At 43.2% G+C, this 21,112-nt stretch overlaps 1 protein-coding gene across 23 annotated transcripts in view; it reads left to right on the forward strand.

The window, feature by feature from the left end:
* MAGI1 (membrane associated guanylate kinase, WW and PDZ domain containing 1) overlaps positions 1–21,112 on the forward strand; it is a 355,922-nt gene that overhangs the window by 278,079 nt on the left and 56,731 nt on the right. For 11 of the 23 annotated variants that reach the window (XM_056334845.1, XM_056334846.1, XM_056334840.1 and 8 more), the window contains exons 5-11: positions 1,562–1,772; positions 5,307–5,389; positions 8,646–8,684; positions 13,240–13,297; positions 15,631–15,719; positions 16,721–16,813; positions 20,547–20,729. In XM_056334845.1, the coding sequence (XP_056190820.1) occupies positions 1,562–1,772; positions 5,307–5,389; positions 8,646–8,684; positions 13,240–13,297; positions 15,631–15,719; positions 16,721–16,813; positions 20,547–20,729 (756 nt within the window). The remainder of the gene's footprint in view (positions 1–1,561; positions 1,773–5,306; positions 5,390–8,645; positions 8,685–13,239; positions 13,298–15,630; positions 15,720–16,720; positions 16,814–20,546; positions 20,730–21,112) is intronic. The other 12 variants (XM_056334852.1, XM_056334831.1, XM_056334848.1 and 9 more) reach the window with 4 other exon arrangements.

The following is a 21,112-nucleotide window of genomic DNA, read 5'->3' on the forward strand; positions in this document are numbered from 1 at the left end:
GCATCGTTTCGCTGCTTTGTTTCCTTCACAAGATGAAATATTGGGAGATGCAGCTCATTTGTCGCAGTGTTATCACGCCCTGGCCCCTTGCCTCCATTAAATGGGCACAGAATCAAGAAAAGAGTTATTTCTCATATACCAAAGTGATTCCTTATGCTTATTTCACACGTAGACGTGCTAGCCATATTAAAATGCTCCAGCTTCCTTAGAAGACCTCTCAATGACTTGTGTTTTCCAGAGTTTGGCATGTTTACACTCTGAGGCTTTAGCTGGCAATGATTCATTCATGCTTCTTTATCTTGTCATCTTCTACCTAAAAATATTGAATGCCAGGAAGGCAGCTGAGGGTACTGGTATAGTCCAGATATTTTTCTTCCCTCATCTCCCAGTTAGTTATTTTCAGCATCTTCCCTTTCTGCAATGGCAGCACACAGACTAGAATAGTGCAGGAGCTGCAGTTAACAGCCCTCCCAAAAACCAGGGCTGTGAGTTGAGGAGGTCCATGGTCTATGGTCTAGAGAGCAGAGACGAGGTCCTGGCTGTGAAGCCCTTTCAGTCCCACTGCTGGGGACTGGGCAGTGTGATGCTGATCTCTCTGTCTTTTGCTCGGTGTGTTGCCTGCTGTGTGTACCGGAGGCTGACTGGTGGCCTCAGGTGATTTGGAAGCACTTCCATAAATTTTCAGCACCTTCAAGAACCAGAGAAAATCCCTTTGGTCGACACAGGAGTAATTTTAGAATTTGTCTGTTGTTGCCAAAACCTCTCTGTGAAGGAGTTAGGGGCACAGGCCTGGTTTTTGGAGAGCATTTACTGTGATTGGGGTTGGAAGGAATGAGCAGCACTGTCTCATGGATACAGCTCCAAACAGCACTGATATAAGAATGTTTCCTTTAAGGGAGAAGGGCCAGATACATCATAAAATACTCCTGAGTGACTTTGACTGGTAGGATACAGTGATGAGCCACAGAATAAACCTCCTCAGACAGCAAGAACATCACTAGTGAGCAGCAACATGTGGACACATGGTGTAGTGCTGACATTCATTTTAATTTTTAATTTAAAAAAGAAAAAAAAAAGCACTGCACTAAAGATGTTCGCCATTAGCTTGTTGACTTCAAGCTTCTGGCTACCGCCTGCACTTGTAAAAATCTCCCTTTTTGATCGTTCTTCAAACAGGAAATTTTATTCTGCTAATCCCTGTCCCACAACTGGCACTGCGGGAGCAAACCTGTAAGCCTGCTCAGAAGCCCGTTGAAGTTGTCTCCATCAGCAAGCCCTGGCCTCAGACAGCTGGGAAAGCTTTGGTACCTCCGCAGGGCCCGTCAAAGCGAGCAGGGGAGCTGATCACAGCTCGGCTCGGCGCTGGCTGCAGCGCGTGGGCAAAGCAAGCTCATCCCTGCCGGCAAAAAGGCTGCAGAGTCTTTACCCGGGGTTCATCTCTTGCTGCCTCTTGTGCATTGAAAAGCAAGGAAAGGAAAGCTGTAAGGATAAACCCAGGGAAGCAAAAGGGAAGAGAAAAAGACTGTTTTTTGATGATATTTTTGCTCTTTTTATTCTACAGCAGAGTCTGGTGACCAAGACGAGCGTAATACACATACTGTAAGAGAGACAGCCCCACCATCTGCAATTGATAGCCACACCAACGTTCCCACCACGGAACCATCTCAGAACCTCCCTCAATACCTACCTCCTTCTGCCGAGGATAACCTAGGTCCTCTGCCGGAAAACTGGGAGATGGCCTACACCGAGAACGGAGAAGTCTATTTTATAGAGTAAAGCACTTTTTTTTTTTTTTTTTTTTTTTGTTCTAATTCTATCTCTCTCCCTCTCTCTTTGGGCATAAGAAAACCTCCATGGAGACATTTCGTGTGTGTATTAAATATTTAGTGTATAGAGTTATGTTGCAGAGCTGTTAAGTTCCTTAGTGCTTCTGAAGAGGTTTTGCATTTCCTGATTGGATTAACATCCAAATTACTCCTGAGTTCAAAGGCAGAGGGAATTTGCTTGTTTTGTGAAGGTAGTTAGAATAGCAACAGACATTTGTAAAATGTGGGCCAGTTGTTTTAACGGGTGGAATGAAAACTCCTAATTGAAAGGGCTGAGACTTGGTTTCTGGAGCCTGCCTCTGCGCATAATGCAGCAGGGAGAATTCCTGCATCAGGTGCCGGGGCGGTGGCAGAGCCAGGGAATGGACTCTGTGTGTTGACCTCTTGTCAGAGCAAATGGGCCAAATGTGTTAATAAGCTCCAGTGTTTTGCAGAAGGCATAGCTCAGTGCCGAGTAGGCACAGTAAGTCTGGAAAAGCGGTACCTCGTGCTCTGCTGTCTTTGCCTAAGAGCTGAGAGCTGTCAGCAGTTCTATGAAGATATTGATTTTTTTTCATGCCATAAATAATAGTCTCTAATGATACTCATCTAGATTTATTGAGATAGGAGTAACTTATAAAATGGGACCCGTTAGTGGAAGGGATTTCTTGCACAGAGTTTAGCTAGACATTAAAATTCAATTAGCTTTTGCAACTCAAGCCCTTAGCTGCCTAAGTAGAGGAGCGGGGTGAGGAATTGATTTTGGATTTGATGGTCTGTTTAATATGGTCTTGGAAACTGATATCCTCTGTCTGTGTACCAGAAGCCAGTGGCCACTTAGCACAGAAGAATCTCCTCTGCTGAAGCCCCTTCTGGTACTCCAGAGAGTTATGCTGGAGTAGGCCAGTAAGGGAGCAGTCCTGCTCCATCGGCAGGAGAGGGGACTTTTGGACAGGGCCAAGGGAAGGTTTATCAGGGCAGGTTTCCCTTTGGCTGCAGTGGCAAGGGAACCCATCAGAGAAGACTGCCAGAAGATCTGAGGAGCTGGGGGGACTGAGAGCGCTGCAACAGCTCTTCACCAGCTGGGAGACAGCGCTGTAAAAAAGGCCATTTTCCAGTTACTCCAAGAGGCTCCACCAACACCCTAGTATAAGCCAAAATCTAGAAGGCACAATGCAAATTCTCATCAGCTGCATATCAGATGAAACAGAAGTGTGTTCGTTATCCCAAACACAGTATTCTGCCCCTCATTATGTCCTCAGGGTGCCTCATTCTTTGACGTACTTGCTCGCTTTAATGTATGTAACACAGGCTGAGTAATAGTCCATGGAGCCTGCCGTTTTCTTCCCTGGAGAAGGACAGATCTTGAGCACAAAATGCTGCCCAAGAAGACAGTTACTCCCTTTTTTGTCCCTACATGGGCCCCTGCTGTCCTTCCTTACAGGTGCTTTAGCCAGGGGTTTTGCTGCAGCCACCAGTTCCCCCAAAACCCATCCCCACGGCTGCTGTATTCTCTATGTGTGTGCATTCTCTTAGCAGTGCAGGACTGTAGCACCTTAAATAATTTGTTAGACCTTTTGCAGGGGAATCATATACGTGGTGGAAAAACGTAGCCTGCATACACAACTATCTGTCTGACATGAAAATCTGGTAGCACACCAACTGCTTCCTTCCCTGCAGTGCAGATTGACCATTTTGAGGATACATGCGCATAGGGAGTGATTTTGTGCAAGAATGTGTTGGTGTGGATACAGCACTGAATGACTGCAGTTCTATTAATTCTAAGGACACCCTGAGCCTAGAAACAATTTAGTTTGATTTGTATCAAATTAAGAGAGCAAGCTAATGAGCTGTGTGGACCCAAGCTGGCTCAGATGTCAGTATCATCATCTACAGCGCTTTGGGTTATCCAGTCAGGGTGCTGAAGGGAACAGTGGGAACGTCTGAGATGCTTGCACAGAACCAGCACAGGTCCAGTGGGGCCAGAGCTATGTCGGATAACCAATCCTGATGGCTTGTAGCTGAAGCAATTTGGCTCTTGAGATATGTTTCTCTGGTGCTTTAATTGGGGTTTTCATTACCCAAAGTATCCCAGCTTCTCATTACCCTGCACGTAGATGTATGCATGTTGCAGGTTCAATACAATCCTGCCTTTCCGAGTGTGTGATCTGAAAGGTGTTTAGCTATATATTTCATGCCTCAACAAACTACACTTTCGTGAGCCTTTGGTTAGCAAGACAAAGTTGCAAAAAATATGCAAATATTCTCTTGCTCTCCTCCCACCGCCCTCTTTCTCAGCTAGACTACAGACTTGCTTATTTATAAGTTGACAGAACCCCTCTGCTTTATTGCTGTTAATTTGCCTGACTTGCTGAATTTCTGCCGTTCATTTTTCTAGTTGGCGATTAATTGCTCTAAAGCATACAAAAGGACTGAACACATTTGCTGATCCTGCATTGGGAGGGCTGGGTAGTAGGATGTGTAAAGCAAGGACCTTTTATTTACACACTTTGATTCTAGGAGCAGGGCAGTCCCCTCTTCTTGCAGTAAAATACAAGTTTGCTGTTCAGCTGTTAATTCCTCAGGGATCGTAGCCCTCATTACAGCATCTCCAGCTTCATGTGGCTATTGTGAGGTTAAGGTTAAGTTTGTAAACCTCTCTGAAACCTTGAAGGAGAAGTAAATAGCATTACTATGGTATTGAAACTTAAAACTGCTAAGCAGTGTTAAAGGCTAAGCTAGGTATGTGATACCTGAGAGACTGGAAAGGTATCTTTGCAGGTTATGTCTAAGGTGACATCAGGTTGTAGAAGAGACATTATATTACAAGATTGTCTGCATATGCAAACAAAATGATGGGAGAAAATAATGTCTAGAAAAATTTATTTTAAGCCTGTTTGCTATGCAGCCTTCACCACTGGGACTGGCATCACGATACTGTCAGGGGACTTGTAGAAAGGAAAAGTTGAAAGTAAAGCTGTTCAACTTCCATCAAAGGCTTTAACAGAACATTTTTATTTGTGTAATTAAAAAGTTTTCCACTGGAAATTTTGTTTTTGACTAATGCTTGGGTCAAATCTAGACAAATGTCAAAGGTCTTTCGTAAGAACAAAGACCACTACATGATTTAGAGAGGAAGGGAAACTTCTCCGTATTCATCAGGAGGAAAATGGCTCAGAGACAGCTCCTGGAATTAAGAAACCAACCACCGAAGACAAAAGTTTGGAAATTAGTATTATAATACTGCAGTTTTCATATGCGTCCTTCCAGTCAGGAATACTGATTTCTGTATTTTTGCTTTTCACCTTTGTGTTTTCAATGCTGTGATTCTTGTGATTTGGTAGACTAGTTTGCAAAACATCAAATTGTAATACTGTTTCTTCTGGAGCAAAAGTATGCCTTCAGGGCTGTTGAATAATAAAGAGGATGTATACTTTTATGTCACTGATACTTCAGCTCTGCTTTATTAACAAAGGTCATATTTCCATTTTTGGTTCCCAGCCATAACACAAAAACAACATCTTGGCTAGATCCACGGTGCCTGAACAAACAGCAGAAGCCTCTAGAAGAATGTGAAGATGATGGTAAGAAACTGAAAGTAATGAAGTAATAGTGTACTTGGTCTATTTCTGGTGGCTTTCTTCCTTTCCTTTTCCCCTTTCCAATAACCTGTGTTCAGAAATACTTAAAAAAAAAAAAAAAGGTTCATTAGTAAGTGCATAGAGACATCCGTTACGTTGTTGTAAAATCACTGTCTGTGTATGTAAAATAGCCATTGAGATGGCAGATCATTTAATAAACATCAAAGAGGTGCTAGAAGAGGCCTCTGTTTTTTGCAAAGGCATTTAAACAGTCACTGATGCTGAACAAGACTCAAAGCTTTCTAATGTGTTGGCTCCTTGGATCACTGTGTAGGAGGAAAGCAACTGAGTCTCTACGTGCTCCATTGTGTTATGCTTCAACCACCTGCTTTACATTAATTGAGAGAGTTATGTTGTTAGTTCCTTGTTTGAGCAGAAATAACTCCATTGCTTTGCTTCTGCTGTTAAATTCTGACAGTCCACTTAGTGTTATGATTACTGAAAACAAATCCCGTTTGGAAGTGTAGTTTTGCATCTAAAAATTTACACTGATCTAATTTTGTATTCCTTGAGATGTTGGAAATGCAAGCCACTGTCCAATTTAGAGCAGCCAAATGCAGGACTGTTAAAGGAGGTTCTTTCTCAGCATCCTTTAAGAGATGCTGGAATAAAAAGGGAATCACAATGAAAATAACTTAAACATTTGGGAAAACCTGTGTGGAAATTTTGGTCTACTGACCAGGAAAGGTGATGGTATTCTAATGCATGATTTTGGCTAACACAGTGCTATCATGGTAGACGTACCTTAAAAAGTGAAGGGTTTACTTTGTCAGAGTTGGTGCTGTCCTTGTAAAATTAGTTTTCATAATATGATCAACATCCTACTGGTGTGAGTCGGCTCAATAAGAATTATGATTTTATTTCGGAAAATAATCAACTCAGTCCCTTTTTACTGGTAGATTCAAATCTGGCCTCTAGAACTGCTGTTACTATTTCTGCACATGCAGTTTTTCAACCTCTACTTCCTTTCACGTGTGAGATTTTGCAGGATGGGAGAATTTGTTGCTTGTGCAACCTGTGCTGCCACGATAAAGCAGGTCCCCAGCTTCCCAGTGCACGAGGCAGCGTGCCCCCAGACCACAAGGATGTGCAAAGCCCAGGCAGAAAACCAGCATACCGAGCTGGCGCCTGCTTCAGGTGCTTAGCAACTGGCGTCATCTGTCAAGGAGCGAGCGGGATGAGCTGGATTAATGAAGGCCTTGCTCTGCACCTAAAAATGGATATGTCAGTGTGCAATCAGAACTGGAACAAAATTAAACAACAGCATACGCAGGCCAAGCTCCCTCCTCCTTGCAGTTAAGCGTTGCAGGCAATTTAAAGAGGAGGTTGCTGAGTCTCAGCATCAGCTTTCCTATTTCAGAGGGTGGTTTTCCCTGAAGTACAACTTCTGTCCTGGCGTTCTCTACCAGCAAGACTCCCACTGCGTCGCTAGCCCCAGTGATGCCCACAAGCAGCACGTGCTGCTGTGGGTCATCGTGCCCCGCGCTGTGCTCTGAGCCCGGGAAGGGAGCAGGGGACAGGAGGAGTCAACAACGGGTGGCTGAGCTCCGCTGGGAAACAGGTTTAAGTCTCCTCACAGAAGGGAAAGTCTTTCTCTCATCCTCTTAGCAATTACAAAGCAAACATTAGAATAATTTATTTTATTGGGATTAGAAACATACAGCTGGTATTTTTGCATTTAATTAAGTTCATCATTTTGCAGACTAGTGGCATTTTTGTTTATCAGGTCCTTCAAATCAGCTGATTTCATTTTCCCCCCACCCCTTCACTTCATTCACTGAGTTGCTCATTAATGAATATTTTTAACACTCAGTAGCTAAAGCAGTTGTTTCATAGGTACAGCAGTGCATGCACTGCACTGTTTTGCTTGGCTGCTCTGATCTTACTTTGCACATAAGAATAATTACATTTCAGAGAACAACGTGAGCAGAAAGAAGACAGAAGGTTATTTTTACTTCATCATGGAAGCTGGACATGCTTGGCAAGGGTCATAGTGGGGTGTATTTCCACTGAAATCAGTGGGACTCCTCCTCTGTTTTGTTTGAGGGATGTGTTTGTGTGTGAGTTTTCAGGCTTGATCCCATTCTGTTTGTGGTTTTTATAAATGTTAGGTGTCGTTTCAGATTTGTTTGGGTGCAGTTGCCTTGTGCTTTTTCTTCATCAGGATGTGTGTCCCTAACAAGTTTTTGGTCGTTTCCAGTTGTTTGGGCAATCAAAGGAAATTGCAATTTGTATTTCACGCTAATTGGTAGAATATATTGCAAACAGGTTGTGGAAGTGTTGAGTTTTTTTAGGTGTCCAAATTTTCAAAATCAATGCTGTGACACTACATTTTCTGTTTGCTTCTATCATTCATTTACGTGGCTTATGCTTTACTGTATTAGGTCCAAAATTGTTTTTACCATCTTTGTTCTGGTTTTGTCATCATCTTTCATTTTCAGACTGCATTATTATTATTTATAGGCTAAGCAATACTTTAATCATCTGTGTCACTGGTAACTTATGAATATGGAGCAGATAATGATAAATGGAGCAACAGTGAATATTGATGGCTTTGTGTCTTTGAAAAATTATGTGATCTTTGTCCCAGGTGTCCCACTAAAACTGGTGCATTCCTGTATATGCCTCACCAGTGCATCTGGATTACGGTGGGGGTCTGTTCCTCCAGTTAAACAAGGCACTTAACTTCATGTCTATCTTAAATCATCTGAGTAGTTACAGTGAAGTCAATTGGACCTTGTATGCATGCAAATTTAGCAAATGAAAACCTTGCTACATTAGTTCTTATTTAGATGCATGGTTTTCCTCTTGGATTTCTTCATTAGTATTCTGGTCTGGCCTTCTGATAGATCCCTGTGTCTACAGAATGGATTGCAAAGGTTGGACTGTACAGACCTGAGGGAGAAGCTTCACTACAGTGAGAACAGCACAAATGTATTACTTTGCCATATCAAACTGTGGCGTGGAAGTAGTCAGTTGATACAGATATTTTGAGAATACAACAACCACTTCTTTCATTATCCACATCAGATCCATCAATATTCTGATCACTAAAGTGTGATAAATGGAAAGCTGGGGCTCAGTCTGCAGAAAATTAGCGCTAGTTCTGCTGTTTGCTGTAGGGAATTTCTTGCTTGGTGCTGGTATCTGAAATTTTCTTTTAATTTTTTCTGTCTCATTTACTGCTCTTCCCTTGGAGAAGAAGGGGTACACACGGAGGAACTGGACAGTGAACTAGGTAAATCATCCATCTCTTGTTTTGATGTTTGACTTCAACTGCACTGTTTTAAGCCTTTAATTACTTACTTTCTCCTTTGTATCATTTTGCATCTTTCAGTTTTTTTATTTCAACAAGCCTAGGTTATCAGCAAAAATTCCCTAGCAGACAAAGCATTAATTTTCCCCCACCTTCACATCTACAGTGTTTTTTGTACTGGTTCAGAGTGTGAAGAATGCTGGGGGGGCCTTAATATCTTGCAAAGTTTGTTCAAAGCTGCTTCCTCCTGGACCCTGCAGAAGTCAGGGGCTTTTCCATTGACATCACTGGCTCCAGGAAAAAGCATGTAGATGCCAGAGTTGGAATCAAGTAGCTAATGATGCTTTTTCATCAGGCAAGAGAAGCAATGTGTGATTTAGAAAGTTTAAGTATTACATAGGATGCTTCTGCTGAGCTTGTGAATGAAACAGCTGAAAATTTTGCCTCAGTAGGTGATTTTATAAACAGATGATTTTCAATGATGTGGTACGCTTTTTTTTGCTGCATCTTTTTGTGAAGAATGCTGTCTTGATATCTAATCTCAGCGGTGCTCGTTCTGTTTATACTGATGGTAGAAGTAGTTGTTATTTCTGTTCAGCTATGCTCTAGTGCACTTGGAAAGCTGAAAGGCATAAGAGGCTGCATAGGATTTTATTTCCACTAGGTCTATTATTGCTTTTAAAAAGGACTGTATTTACAGTTTATAGTTCTGTGTACTGAAGGATTGTATTACCAGAGAATTAACCTCTGGTTTCTGTAATGACTTGCAAGTAAGTGTATTCTGCTTCCTGTTTGTGATTGGTAAGGCACCAGCAGCCAGCAGCTATTGAGTGAACTTTTAATACTATTCCAGCAACTGTTCTTCTGTATAATATGCCTGGAATAATGTTGGAGGCCTAACTTCTTTTAGTACAAGAATTTGAAAAAGATGACAATTTAAAGAATGATGCAGTCACTTTAGTGGTACATTAGCATTATGCGCAGCTCATACAAATAATCAGCAGGAGACCAAGTAACATCCGAAGCAGGTGGATGCACACGAACAACCTGCAAAGATTTCTCATGAAGGTCTTCACAAAGGGTGGCTTAGAATAAGAGAGAGGTTTTAAAAAAGCAATTTTAGAGGCAATAATGAAATGGAAATGTTCCCTTCTTTCAGTCTGATTATCGGGATCTAGTGCAAGAGAAGAGCTCAAAAACCAGATGCAGGGAAACTAATTAATGGATAAGCCTGACCCCAGTTCAGCAGGCACTAACATACACAAGTGTTTTGCTCGAACATCATGAGATGTTCCCTTTGTTTTAAAGCAGATAAGCTTTACTGAGGTCACAGCCCATAGATATGCTATTGAGATTTCCAAATATTGCAATGCAAAGACAACATTTTCAAGTGGCTCAGTTACAGCAGCGTTAGGGAGGGGCCATGAGAACATACGGCCGGTTCCCTAAACGGTGCTTGTGGTTAGCGTAACCTGGTTGGCACCAGATGTTTACCCCTTAGCTTATCAACAGGTTCTGTTCTAAATAGAAGAAAATTAAAACTTGAAGCATTGGCACAACTTCTTGTTTTCCAAAGAGGTGGGTTGAATGTGAAGTAATAGATCACCTCTTTTTAACAGAGGTTGTACACAAGGACACCGAAATTTAATCTTTAGAGCAGACTTTGGCATACGCTTGGGTGGATCCTCCTGGCTTGACAGGGAGCAGCAAGAGCTGAGTATACCGAAGCAGTCATCTCCAGCTCCTTTATATGATGCATCGGTGCAGCTAAAATACCTCGTGGTTGGATAAGTTCTTTTTTAGGAATCGGTCCATCCCCTCTGTAGAGTAGGATAGTAAACAAGGGCATCTCAGTAGGAAACCATGTCTTTATCCGAGGCTTAAAAGTGTAAAATTGGATACTTGTCCATTGAATTTACCTACTGACAAATACTCTGAGACTGCAGTGTGCTGCATGGATGTTCCAAAATTAAAACCATATGGCTTGCTCAGGCTCCTAATGATGCAGTATGTTTTTGGAAATCTCATATTTGTGATAAAATCTAATGCTCTGGGTCATCCTCAGTTTGGCAGGAGAGGTAGAGAAGAGAGATCAATAATTTAAAGCCTCTAAGAAGCTAGACCGTGCAACATGACTATGGACAATATTGCCTTTTGCTTTAGAGAACTTTCAGAGGCTTTTAGAAGTTGGAAAGCACATCTACGTCATCAATAAGTAATGTGTTGAAAGCTGCAGTTTTGTGTATTGTTACTTCGTAAAATATAGAGCTGTGTTCCTTAAATGGAAAGCTGCAGAGATAGAAAACTGGTAACATTTTGGCACAATCCCATTTTGGGGGTTAGGAAAATGCTGGTTTTCTGACCTTCTGTGAAAATTCTTTAAATGAAATGAAAAAATAAAATTTAATACCGAAACCTTTTGTGAACCAAAGAGAAGCAAACATTTTTTTGTTTAAACTTTAAAAATAGAAAACACTTAGTAGTCCAAAATAGACAAAAGATATTTAGCCAGGAAATTTGTGGAAAACTCATTTTAAGGCATCTGTGCATTACTTCTCCCTTCCCTCATTTGCTTTTTAATTTTCTTCCACCCCTGGCTTGGTCTCTTTACCGTTCTACTTTTACCATAGTGCAATGAATTAAATGGCTGCCACAACTTGTGATTTACCTGATTGCGTGCGAGGTCTTCATTTAATTGCACTGAAGCTTTTTAAGCCTGTTCCACAGTGTTTTCACCATATGGGACTCCTTTGCAAACCAGAGAGTTCCCTTTGCAAAAAGACTTCCAAGATCAGCCTCTAGCTTTCTAACTTTTTCTCAGATATACTTGCAGGGTGTAAAGGAATATCTGTTTCTGAAGTGTTCATTTCAAATCACTCTGTTGATAAAATTGTGGAGTATTTTTATGCCCCAAAGTCAGCACTGGCTTGCATTTAATTGCTTATGTCTCAAGGAATCCAAAGATGTTAAACCCACTAAGGATAAAATAATGGTAAGAACGGAAAACCTACCTTATATCTACAAATAAGGGACATGTGGAGCAAAACCCGTGAAAATTGATTTCATCTGATCTCCAGCCAGTTCTTAACACAAACATAAACTTTGAATAATTAGTCCATGTGTGTTTGTATAGATTCTGTTCGTCTCCAGTCTGGAGATATTTCTGTCCTTATGGCAACATAGTTGAAAGTCTGTAAATGCAGAACTAGGTAGTTACATTTATTCTAATTAATGGTCCACTGTTAATTGTATTGGCTCAGCAATTGATGCCATTAATGAAAAGAAATCTTTGCATTTGATAATAAACAAATATAGATTATTTACTACCAGTCTTGTCAATATAGTGATAAATTTTGAGGAATTATTTTGCATGGGGTATTTGACATGTGCTATGTCTTGTGTTATCTGACAATGGATTTTGTTGATTATTTTTTTTTTAATGAATGTGCAGAGTCTCTGATGGGCAGTCTGTGGGACCACACTTGCACTGTCCATAGCATGGTTGAGTCTTCTTTTGAGTTGATTCACAGTATTACACAAACACACAACTCTCTACTGTTAATAGGATGGTTATTTTGGTGCTCACAGCCAACGGCAACATTGTGTTTAAATGAGTGGGACAAGGATCAGGCCCTTAAGTAATACAGTCAGCTTTCACAGCCCTCAGTTGGATGCTGAAGTGGTTTTATTACATTCACTAATTATAGTTAAAGTACTATGTGCAGTCTAGAAAATCAACAGGAACAAAAGTGGATACATTTCCAAATGTTAATTTCATCTTTAGAACTGTTTTTTGTTAATTATGGTAATTAAAAAAGGAAATCTCTGTTACATGTGATTATGACAATATGTGGTTTTACATTAAGTGCTACGCAGTGAAATACATCTGTGTGTGCCCGCCCCACCTGGGTGGATTCCATATGCTGGGCATTTACATTAAATTCACTTTGTCCCGTTTCAAGATGCACTTATGTGTTGGGCTCACGGCTGAGCAAGTTAACGTAAATCCCTTAGAAAGGACTCAAAAAACCCTTTTTTCAGCAGTGGTGAGCATAAATGGCTGAGCCCTGGTACAGGAGGAGATGGTGACCTCTCGTCCGTGTGCTAAGATTGGTTTCCATAATCTTGCCCGTCTTTGTAGATGGGTGTTAAAATGCCTCTGGCCTGTTGCCTGCATCAAATTCCACTGCAGTGCTCCATCCGCAGCCGCTCTGCCCGTGATGGTGAAATCAGTAGGGTATTAGAAGCACTCCCAGAAAGGAAATTTATTGATCATTTGTTCATTTAATGCAAAAAGCAAATCTAAAATTGACTGGCATGGGCATCTTCCCACAGATTTACTAACAGAGCACTGGTAGCATATGCTGTGATGTTGGTGCTGCACCACGCCAGCCACTAAAAGGAGGCTGTGATAGTTCTGAAAAGTGTTTGAAGCAAAGTCTGAGCTACTGATGAGTTTTGCACGCTGAGCAGGAGCAGCTACCTGTCAGAAAAAGGACTGCATTGGAGGCTTCAGTAATGCTTTTTCTATTTCCAGAGTTGCCTGCTGGTTGGGAGAAAATTGAGGATCCCGTATATGGTGTCTACTATGTAGAGTAAGTGCTGCTCTCCGGTTCTGGTGTAGCTGTTGGGTGGAGAAAGGCTCTCCTCTGCAGCGGTCTGTGTGCTTTGTTGGTAGCATCTCATACTGAGGAGAAGGAGACCCTGGCCCCTTACAGGCTGTGGGATGCTGTAGGGGCTGGGGTGGGGGGGGGGCAGGGGGCAGCCCTGCCTTGCCTTGCCATTCCCCATCCTCTGGTGGGCTCTGGCAGCAGCACCCTGGGGTGGGAGTGGGCTCCAGGGAGACGGGAGCACCGTGGGAGGGGGTTGAGCTCCAGCGGTAGCTAGTTCAGGGAAGACAGGAGCACCCCAGGGTTGGGGCGTGCAGGAGCCCCAGCACCTCACAAAATATTTTTATTCCGACAACGTTAACAAGTGTGCAATTGACTGAGCCCATCCCCTTCATATAGTGCTATGATCAAAATGCAAGTGTGCAAAAACAGGCCACCAATTTATTACCAGTCGGAAGACACTGAAAAGGAGGAATGGGTGAGCCTGCGTGACCAAGCAGCCACAGCAGAGGTTCTTGCATCAGGCTGTGTTGTTGTGAAATGAATTACAGGTTTAATGGAACTCTCTCCACAATTAGAACAGCTTCTTCTTTATCGAGATGTCAGATCACTCCCTTGGGAAACTAGAGATCTGAGTTTTGTTTCATCACTGACCCCATAAAATGAATTTTTAATTATGTGTATACTCCTGTCTAGTAGGATGGCTTGTGATAGCCCTCAGAATAGATGTGGAATACAGTTTCTGTCTGCTTTGGCTCATTTCTGACCCTACCATCTGTGCCTAGGGAAACAAGGTTATCAAACTGTGTAATTAAGGCTTGACATTTATTTACTAAAGACATCAAGAATATTTTTCAGCTATTAAATGCCATGCCAAGAGGCCATTACAGCATTTTTTCCTGTCACTTTGCATATACATTCCTGTTAGTTTTGTGGCACTCCTTAGTGATGAAATTAAATAGTGAAGTAACAACAATGACACATAAGTTTATTTTACTTACTATCTGTAAGCTAGCAAAATGGTTATAATTTGAGCATTTGTCTCTGTCCCTTCTAATTCAGGCACTCTATTATTATATAATAGATTTTATTGGGAAACAACTGTGTCATGAAAAAGTTGATATAATTTTTAAAGTAGTTGTAATTTTTTCTTTCTGAAGATACCTCGAAATGGGAAGTATTTTACAGAACTCGTTAACTTGTTTTATTTGATTAATTAAATATTTTCCCAGTGATTTAATACTGATCTTTAGCAGAAGAAACCTCTCAACATAACTGTCTAGAGTGCTTCTATCATAATTACTTCAAAAAAGCAGTTTTTTGTTCATTTGTTTGTTTAGGGTTTTTAATAAAGATGTGTGGGACAAGAGACAATACCGTTAAGAACTTGCTATTTTAAACTTTGTTCTGGATACAGAGATGGGCTTTAAGCTAATGGAATTTTCTAAGATCTACCTGCTTCTCTGCTGTAGCAAAATCACTATTGAAAAATGCAGTTTTTATTATTGAAAATCATTATTGAAAAATGGCTTTTGGAACAGCTGATGAGCCACTCGTCTCGGCTGCAGCCATCAGCTGCAGGGAGCCCCCAGACCTGCCCCACTTCCCTGGCACCTGTGGATGGTGCTCATGGTTTGGTTCCATAACATGGTTAATCCTCTGCAGAGTGTGGTGCTTGTCTGCCGTGGTTGTGGCGGGGCTGCTTGCTTTTCAAGAAGTACAGCTGAAGTTTCACCAAAGGCTGGTTTCCACTGGGACTGTTTGCTGGTGGCTGATTCTGAATATATTCTGATCCATTTGGAGCCCAGCTTTTCAGCTCATGGTCTGCATTCCGGCAGATATTTTTAAGACACCCTGTTAATAGTGTGCATTGATCAGATGGCTGACAGATGTTACGAGTTGTTGGGGTTTGATTTGTTTTTTGTTGGTGGTTGTTGATTTTTTTAACTTTAGTGAACCAGGGAATGACTGCACATCTTAGAATCTGTTTAAAGTAGGGATGATATAAGCCTGTCTTTTAAAATGCAATCAGACAGAGCGCCTTTTCTGCTTTAATCTCATTTTTCACAGATAGATCACTACTGTAATGTATTTGAAGGAATTAGCCATTTCTTCCTCGAGACATCATATCCATACTGGAATCCACTTGTTTTCCTAAATATGCTTTTTGGCATGACTAGGTGAGCCTTGCTCCACATACACTACTGTTGGGTATATTTGGTATTTTACTCCTTTCCTCAGAGGAGTTTCGTGCGTGGCTGTCATTCCTGCTTGTCACATAAAGGGTTTCCTAATTTATTGCTCTCTTTCATCTCCAGCCACATCAACCGGAAGACACAGTATGAAAACCCAGTTCTTGAAGCAAAGAGGAAGAAGCAGCTTGAGCAACAGCAACAGGCACCAGAAGGTTGGCACCACCGAGGGCATGATGGTTGGGGTTTCCATGAGGGAACGTGCGCTCCTTCACCTTGGCAGCACCATGCCAATGTGTTTGTCCCTCCTTGTGTGGCCTTAGTATTTTAAGGCAAAATGATGCACACGGGAAAAGTTGCATATGCCCATCACATAAGATGCAGCAAAGAAGAAAACCTAAACCGTATAACCACCTAAACATAGTTGGTTTACCCCTGTTAAAGTCCTTTATTTCCGGAAAGTTTCTAGGCTTCCCAGATACAATTCACACACATGTTTTCTTCTTTAATCTGCTCCATTAAATTACTCACTGTAACTGGTGTTCCAGTCTGCACTGGAAGGGGATGAGGAGTGGGCATTTACACGTGCACTAGAGAAACCCCGCTGCACGAGAGATTTCCTGAATGTTGTGAAGCTCTAACATCTGAAGTAATTTCATTATTTTAAAACAATATTTTTTTCCTTTTCTTCCCCCACCCCCCTTTATTTTGCTTTTTTGGTTTTTCTTTCTTTAAATGCAGCCCAACTGCAGTGAGAGGCCTGTGGCATATGGGTTTGTTTTAGTACTTTTGTACCTGTCAGACTAAGTTATTTCAGAACTGTTATTATCCACAGGGAAAATAATTTAGCCTTCAGCATTCCTCCTGCAGCCCCATTTCCTGCAACACCAGCTCTTCTACGTAGATGCCATGAGTGCCACAGGGAATAGGTAGCATATAAATGACAAGGACACGTAGATGCAAATCAAGTCCCAAGTTTGAGTGTAAGGTAGGGTGTCCCAGCCGATGGATCACTTGATCTGGACATAGATAGTCCTCCAAAACTGGGTTTTTGGACATCCCATTCATTTTATTCCCTCTGTCCATGACTCTGTTTCCTCTCTTGCCATGCTTCTCATGCCTCCTCTGCTTGAACCCACACTCCCAGTGTGTGTACGTGCAGGAGCTCATGGTGCTGTTGTGAAACGAGTAACATTTCCCTCTCTGCCCTCTCTAGAATGGACAGAGGAGTGTCCATCTCTCCCACCACCCGCTGCTCCAAACCATGTTTCAAACAACCAAGAGGCAGTTCGGGAAGCACCAGTGCAAGGTAACAACCTTGTTAAACCAGTTGTAAAAGTGCAACAAGGATTTTTTTTTTCCTGAGAATGGAATTCCCTCAGCCACCAGCAAAGGGAGTATTTCCATGACTAGTGTCACACCCCAGGGCACATGCGTGCTTGTCTGAATTCCCATAGATTTTGAGACTAGTTTTGAGACCACAGTTGTTTGCCAAATTCAAGAGGCAAATGAGATTACCTGCATCAAAAAAAGATTGTGACTGTTCTCTGTGTAGCATTCCAAGTCTTTAAAAAGGCATGGTGAAGACATGAGTTACAACATTGGTGGGGTTTGCCAGCAATGGCGGTGGATGCAAGTGCAAGTAGGAGACCCTTTTCTACAGAGCTGTCTAGATATGCAAGCATCGGACTTTCACACCTTCTAAATTCTACTGAGTTTAGAATGTGACTCTCATAGTAAGATCTAGTGCAGAGATTTCTCTCTGTTCTTGTAGGTCAACTTTCCCTCCCAAAAAGCAGCACAAGATCTCACCCTGTTGTACTGTGATTAAGACACAGACATGCATTAACATGGTCATTTTTTAGTTGAAGAGCCACAGCCAATGTAACTCCATGTCTGCATTTGTGGGCAGGTAGAACTTCAAGGTAAAGTAGTTTGAGAGCCCTGGAAAATGGACAGCCTGTTTGGGAGCTGTGATGTGCATAAGTTGTTGGTGCTGTTCGGCAGGACCTTGGTTTTGGAGAGCTTGGGTGTCTTAGTTGCATTTGTGACATCTGAGCAGCCCAGGTTCTGGTATTGCCATAGATGAATCTGCAACTTTATGTATTTTCCTTTTTTCTGTGTTTTGAATCCAAATGAAAATTGGGGGGTGGGGGTGGGGGGTGTGTGCGTTGTAGGAGCTAGGGGAAACACCAGAAGAGGGAGATCCTCTGCTATTTGGAGAGCTTTGCAGAGCTACCAGGCTTCCATGCTGAATCTGACTTTCTATAATAACAGAAGGCAAAGAGGCACAAACTCCTGGGTGATGTTAGGGGCAAATTACATCATATTTCTGAAAATTCTGATTTGAACCTCCTCAGGGAGGCTCTGCGTGAGGAGGGAATGATAATAGGTCCAAATACCATGGACCTACTTTGAAGTTGTACATATGTTCAAGTACTTTGGGCTATTATAGCCTTATTTATTAGTGTCAATGATCTGTGCATGGCCAACTGCTCACAGACCAGTTGCTTGTCTTAACTAACTAACCAGACAGGACACGAATCATTCCTGAGTTTGCAGCATGAGCCGAAACGCTGCCAGATCAGGTTGCCAGCCAGGGCAGAGATTTCCACTTGTACCTTGTTGCAGTACAAGTGCTCTCTGGTTACAAGTGGTTGTAAGTAGGCTTCATCTTTGGCTACATCTGAATTGCACAGTAAGTGAATGGCATTGCCCTGGTCTGCAGGAGCCAGAGACTGGGGAAGGTGAGAGAGGGGGAATGTGGCTGGAGCACATTGTCCTGACAGAGCTTGGAGCAGCACGGGGAAGGCTGGCCCCAGGAGCTGGGAAATATTCCCATGCTCTGCAGTCAGCCATGGTCTCCAAAGGCCAGCGTGGGAGGGGTGCTGCTGTCCCAGGCAGCCTCTCCTGCCGTGAAGAGCCAGGGAGTGCCCTCTGCTGCAGGTGGTGGCAGATCAGCCCTTCCAAAACAGATGTGCAAAATTTAACAGTATCCAAAGCCCCCAGCGGATTTCCGAGGGGTATTAGAGTATATTAGAGTAATCTAAACTTGCAGCAAGGAAAAATGTGGGAGGTCAGTGGGTGGTACCCTGACCACCAGGCATCTGGGATTAGGCATGTCATCAGAGTGCCCCAAAAATGCTGGTCTTCCTCAGGGAGACATCTGTGAAAGCCACCTCTGCCTTTTACGCTGTCAGGCTGAAGCAAGGGCTGCCCAAGCGTCTGTGCACACCAATGCAAAGGACCCGTCACGCAGGGGATGATGTTAGAAGCCTCACTCGGCTCTCCACTGCCTCCGCTGAAATTGTGCAGCAACAGGAGAGCATAAGCCTGTCTCAGCACCACTCTGAGTGACATGTCCTGGTACTGATGACTCCTTCCTTTCTTCCGTTCCTTCCTCTTCCTTTCTCAGCGCTGCTCCCTCTTCTCTCGCTCCCCATTTGCAGGCTATTTCCAGCTTCCCTATCCTCCCACCCTATGCCCAGGGGTTTCCATCTATCCCACTGATGGCACTTCTGGTGCGGACATGGGCAAAAGGACCCCTTCTTGTGCCTCTGGCACCACTCTCCCAACTGGGATTTTGTAGATACACACACTGAAGATGTGATCCCCTCCGGAGTGCTGTAGGTGGGACACACAGCCTGTGGTGCTGCTATCCTGTTACTGCAGGGCACGTTCCCCCTGTATTTGTAGGCAGACGCCAGCAAGCTGTGCTTGTTCTGCTTGTCTTTTGAACCAGAAACCAGCACAGGACCAAGCCACGCTGCACGCTGCCTCCAAGCTGTGTTTGTTACCTGAGACATGGAATTGTACTTTGATAGTCAGAGCTTTTTTGCAGCTTGGGGTCTGAGCAGAGCATCTGCCAACGATGTGCAGGATTGCTGTGTTCCTGTGCTACCTTTCAAAGGCAGAAGACTGCAAGTCCTTACACTGCCCCCTCATGAATAATCTTCAAATAGACTATTTTTTTCCCCGGTCAAAGGCTTACAAGTCTCAAATCCCCTCACTCTCCCTCAAGGTCTCCTTTCTGAACAGAGGCCCACGGCAGTGCTGCCAAAGTTTTTGAAATAACGCCAGCTCTCCTGACTGCGATACACAGTGCTGATCCTGGAGCTGTCACCAGAGGGCTTAGTGGCACACTCTTTTCCCCTTTAAGCATTAAAAGCAATTAAAAGTGCAAAGGTGTTTAGTGTTGGCACTGTGAAGTACAGCAACCATGACTCCTTTTCCAAGCCTGTGCAACGTGCTTTGCAAGGGTGACTTTTTGCCTTTGGAGCACCTCGTTCCCTCTTAACCATGCTCCCGGAGAGCGTTAACAGCCCTCCAGCACAGCTGCTCCGGTCCCGGGCCGCTCTTTGATCCGTACTTCACAACTGCAGTGTTTCATCCACAACAAGCTCCTTGCAGAAAGGAAAGAGAAAAGACTTCAAACTGTGTCTGAAGAACAACATCAGCATCCTCCCCTTTTTCACGGGAGGAGGTCGCAGGGTGGTAGTGATGTGGGGGGCGGGGGGCTATATAGCTCAAGGGTTATGCGGTGTCTTGCCAGAGCTCAGAAGTTGCTTGTTGCTTGGTGGGTTGGGAGAAAGCCAAGTGGTGCAAAAACATGATGATAGTCCTTGCTGCAGACTCCTCCTGTTAGGAGGCATTTGTGCTACCCCTGTCATGTGCTTCCTGGGATGGATATAACCACCTCAGGACAGAGACGAGACAGATATCTAAGCCAGCGTTGCCAGCTTTAATATATTCTGTTCTTTCAAGCAGCACGTTTTCCCCTTTGTAGCCTTGGGGCTTTGGTGTGCACAACCACAGCTCGCAAAGTGCCAAGTAATAGGGTTTTTGCTCACTCCTTTTTACTGCATGATTGGGTCCAAGGAGCTGGGTGGAGCGCGGTGAGGTGAGAGGATGCTGAAGCGCAGTCCTGTCCCAGCACACCGCTGCGTTTGTCTGTGTACTTGTTAGAACAGGGAGGGGGAGAGGAAAACCAGATCAAATGCTCTTGCCTGCCTGTTTATAGATTTTCCAAACTTCCTACACAGGAAAACCTTTTTTTACACGAAACCCTTCTGAGTTGAAAGGAAAGTTCATCCACACCAAGCTAAGGAAAAGCAGCAGGGGTTTTGGCTTCACTGTTGTCGGAGGGGATGAGCCAGATGAATTTCTCCAAATCAAAAGTTTGGTGCTTGATGGCCCTGCAGCGCTGGATGGCAAAATGGAAACAGGTACTGATGCTTTATATCAAAATCATCACCACCGCTTTGGTTTGTGTTTTTACAGTTGTTTTTATGTACAGTTCATAAAAGACTGTAGTCTTCATCCCCTTTTTGGAGAGAGGCATTCAGCTTTTCCATCAGCAAGTAGGGGAGTGAGATACATTGGGGGATATCTTCAAAATCTTACAGCAAGGCACTTTATGTGTTGGAATTTCACCTTGGTGTAAAAATACTCAGCTGGGTCTCTGCCAGCTCCTGCTCTCTCCATGCTGACGTGTGGAGAGGAGCCAGCCGGTGTGGGGTCCCACATCAGGCCACAGGTTACTGCTCCCTGCTGTGACGATGGCTTGCCTTATGTTTTGTAGGGCTGCATCACTGGCTGTTTTGTGTAT

This window comes from Falco biarmicus, chromosome 4, assembly GCF_023638135.1.
Source record: "Falco biarmicus isolate bFalBia1 chromosome 4, bFalBia1.pri, whole genome shotgun sequence".
Lineage (NCBI taxonomy): Eukaryota > Metazoa > Chordata > Aves > Falconiformes > Falconidae > Falco > Falco biarmicus.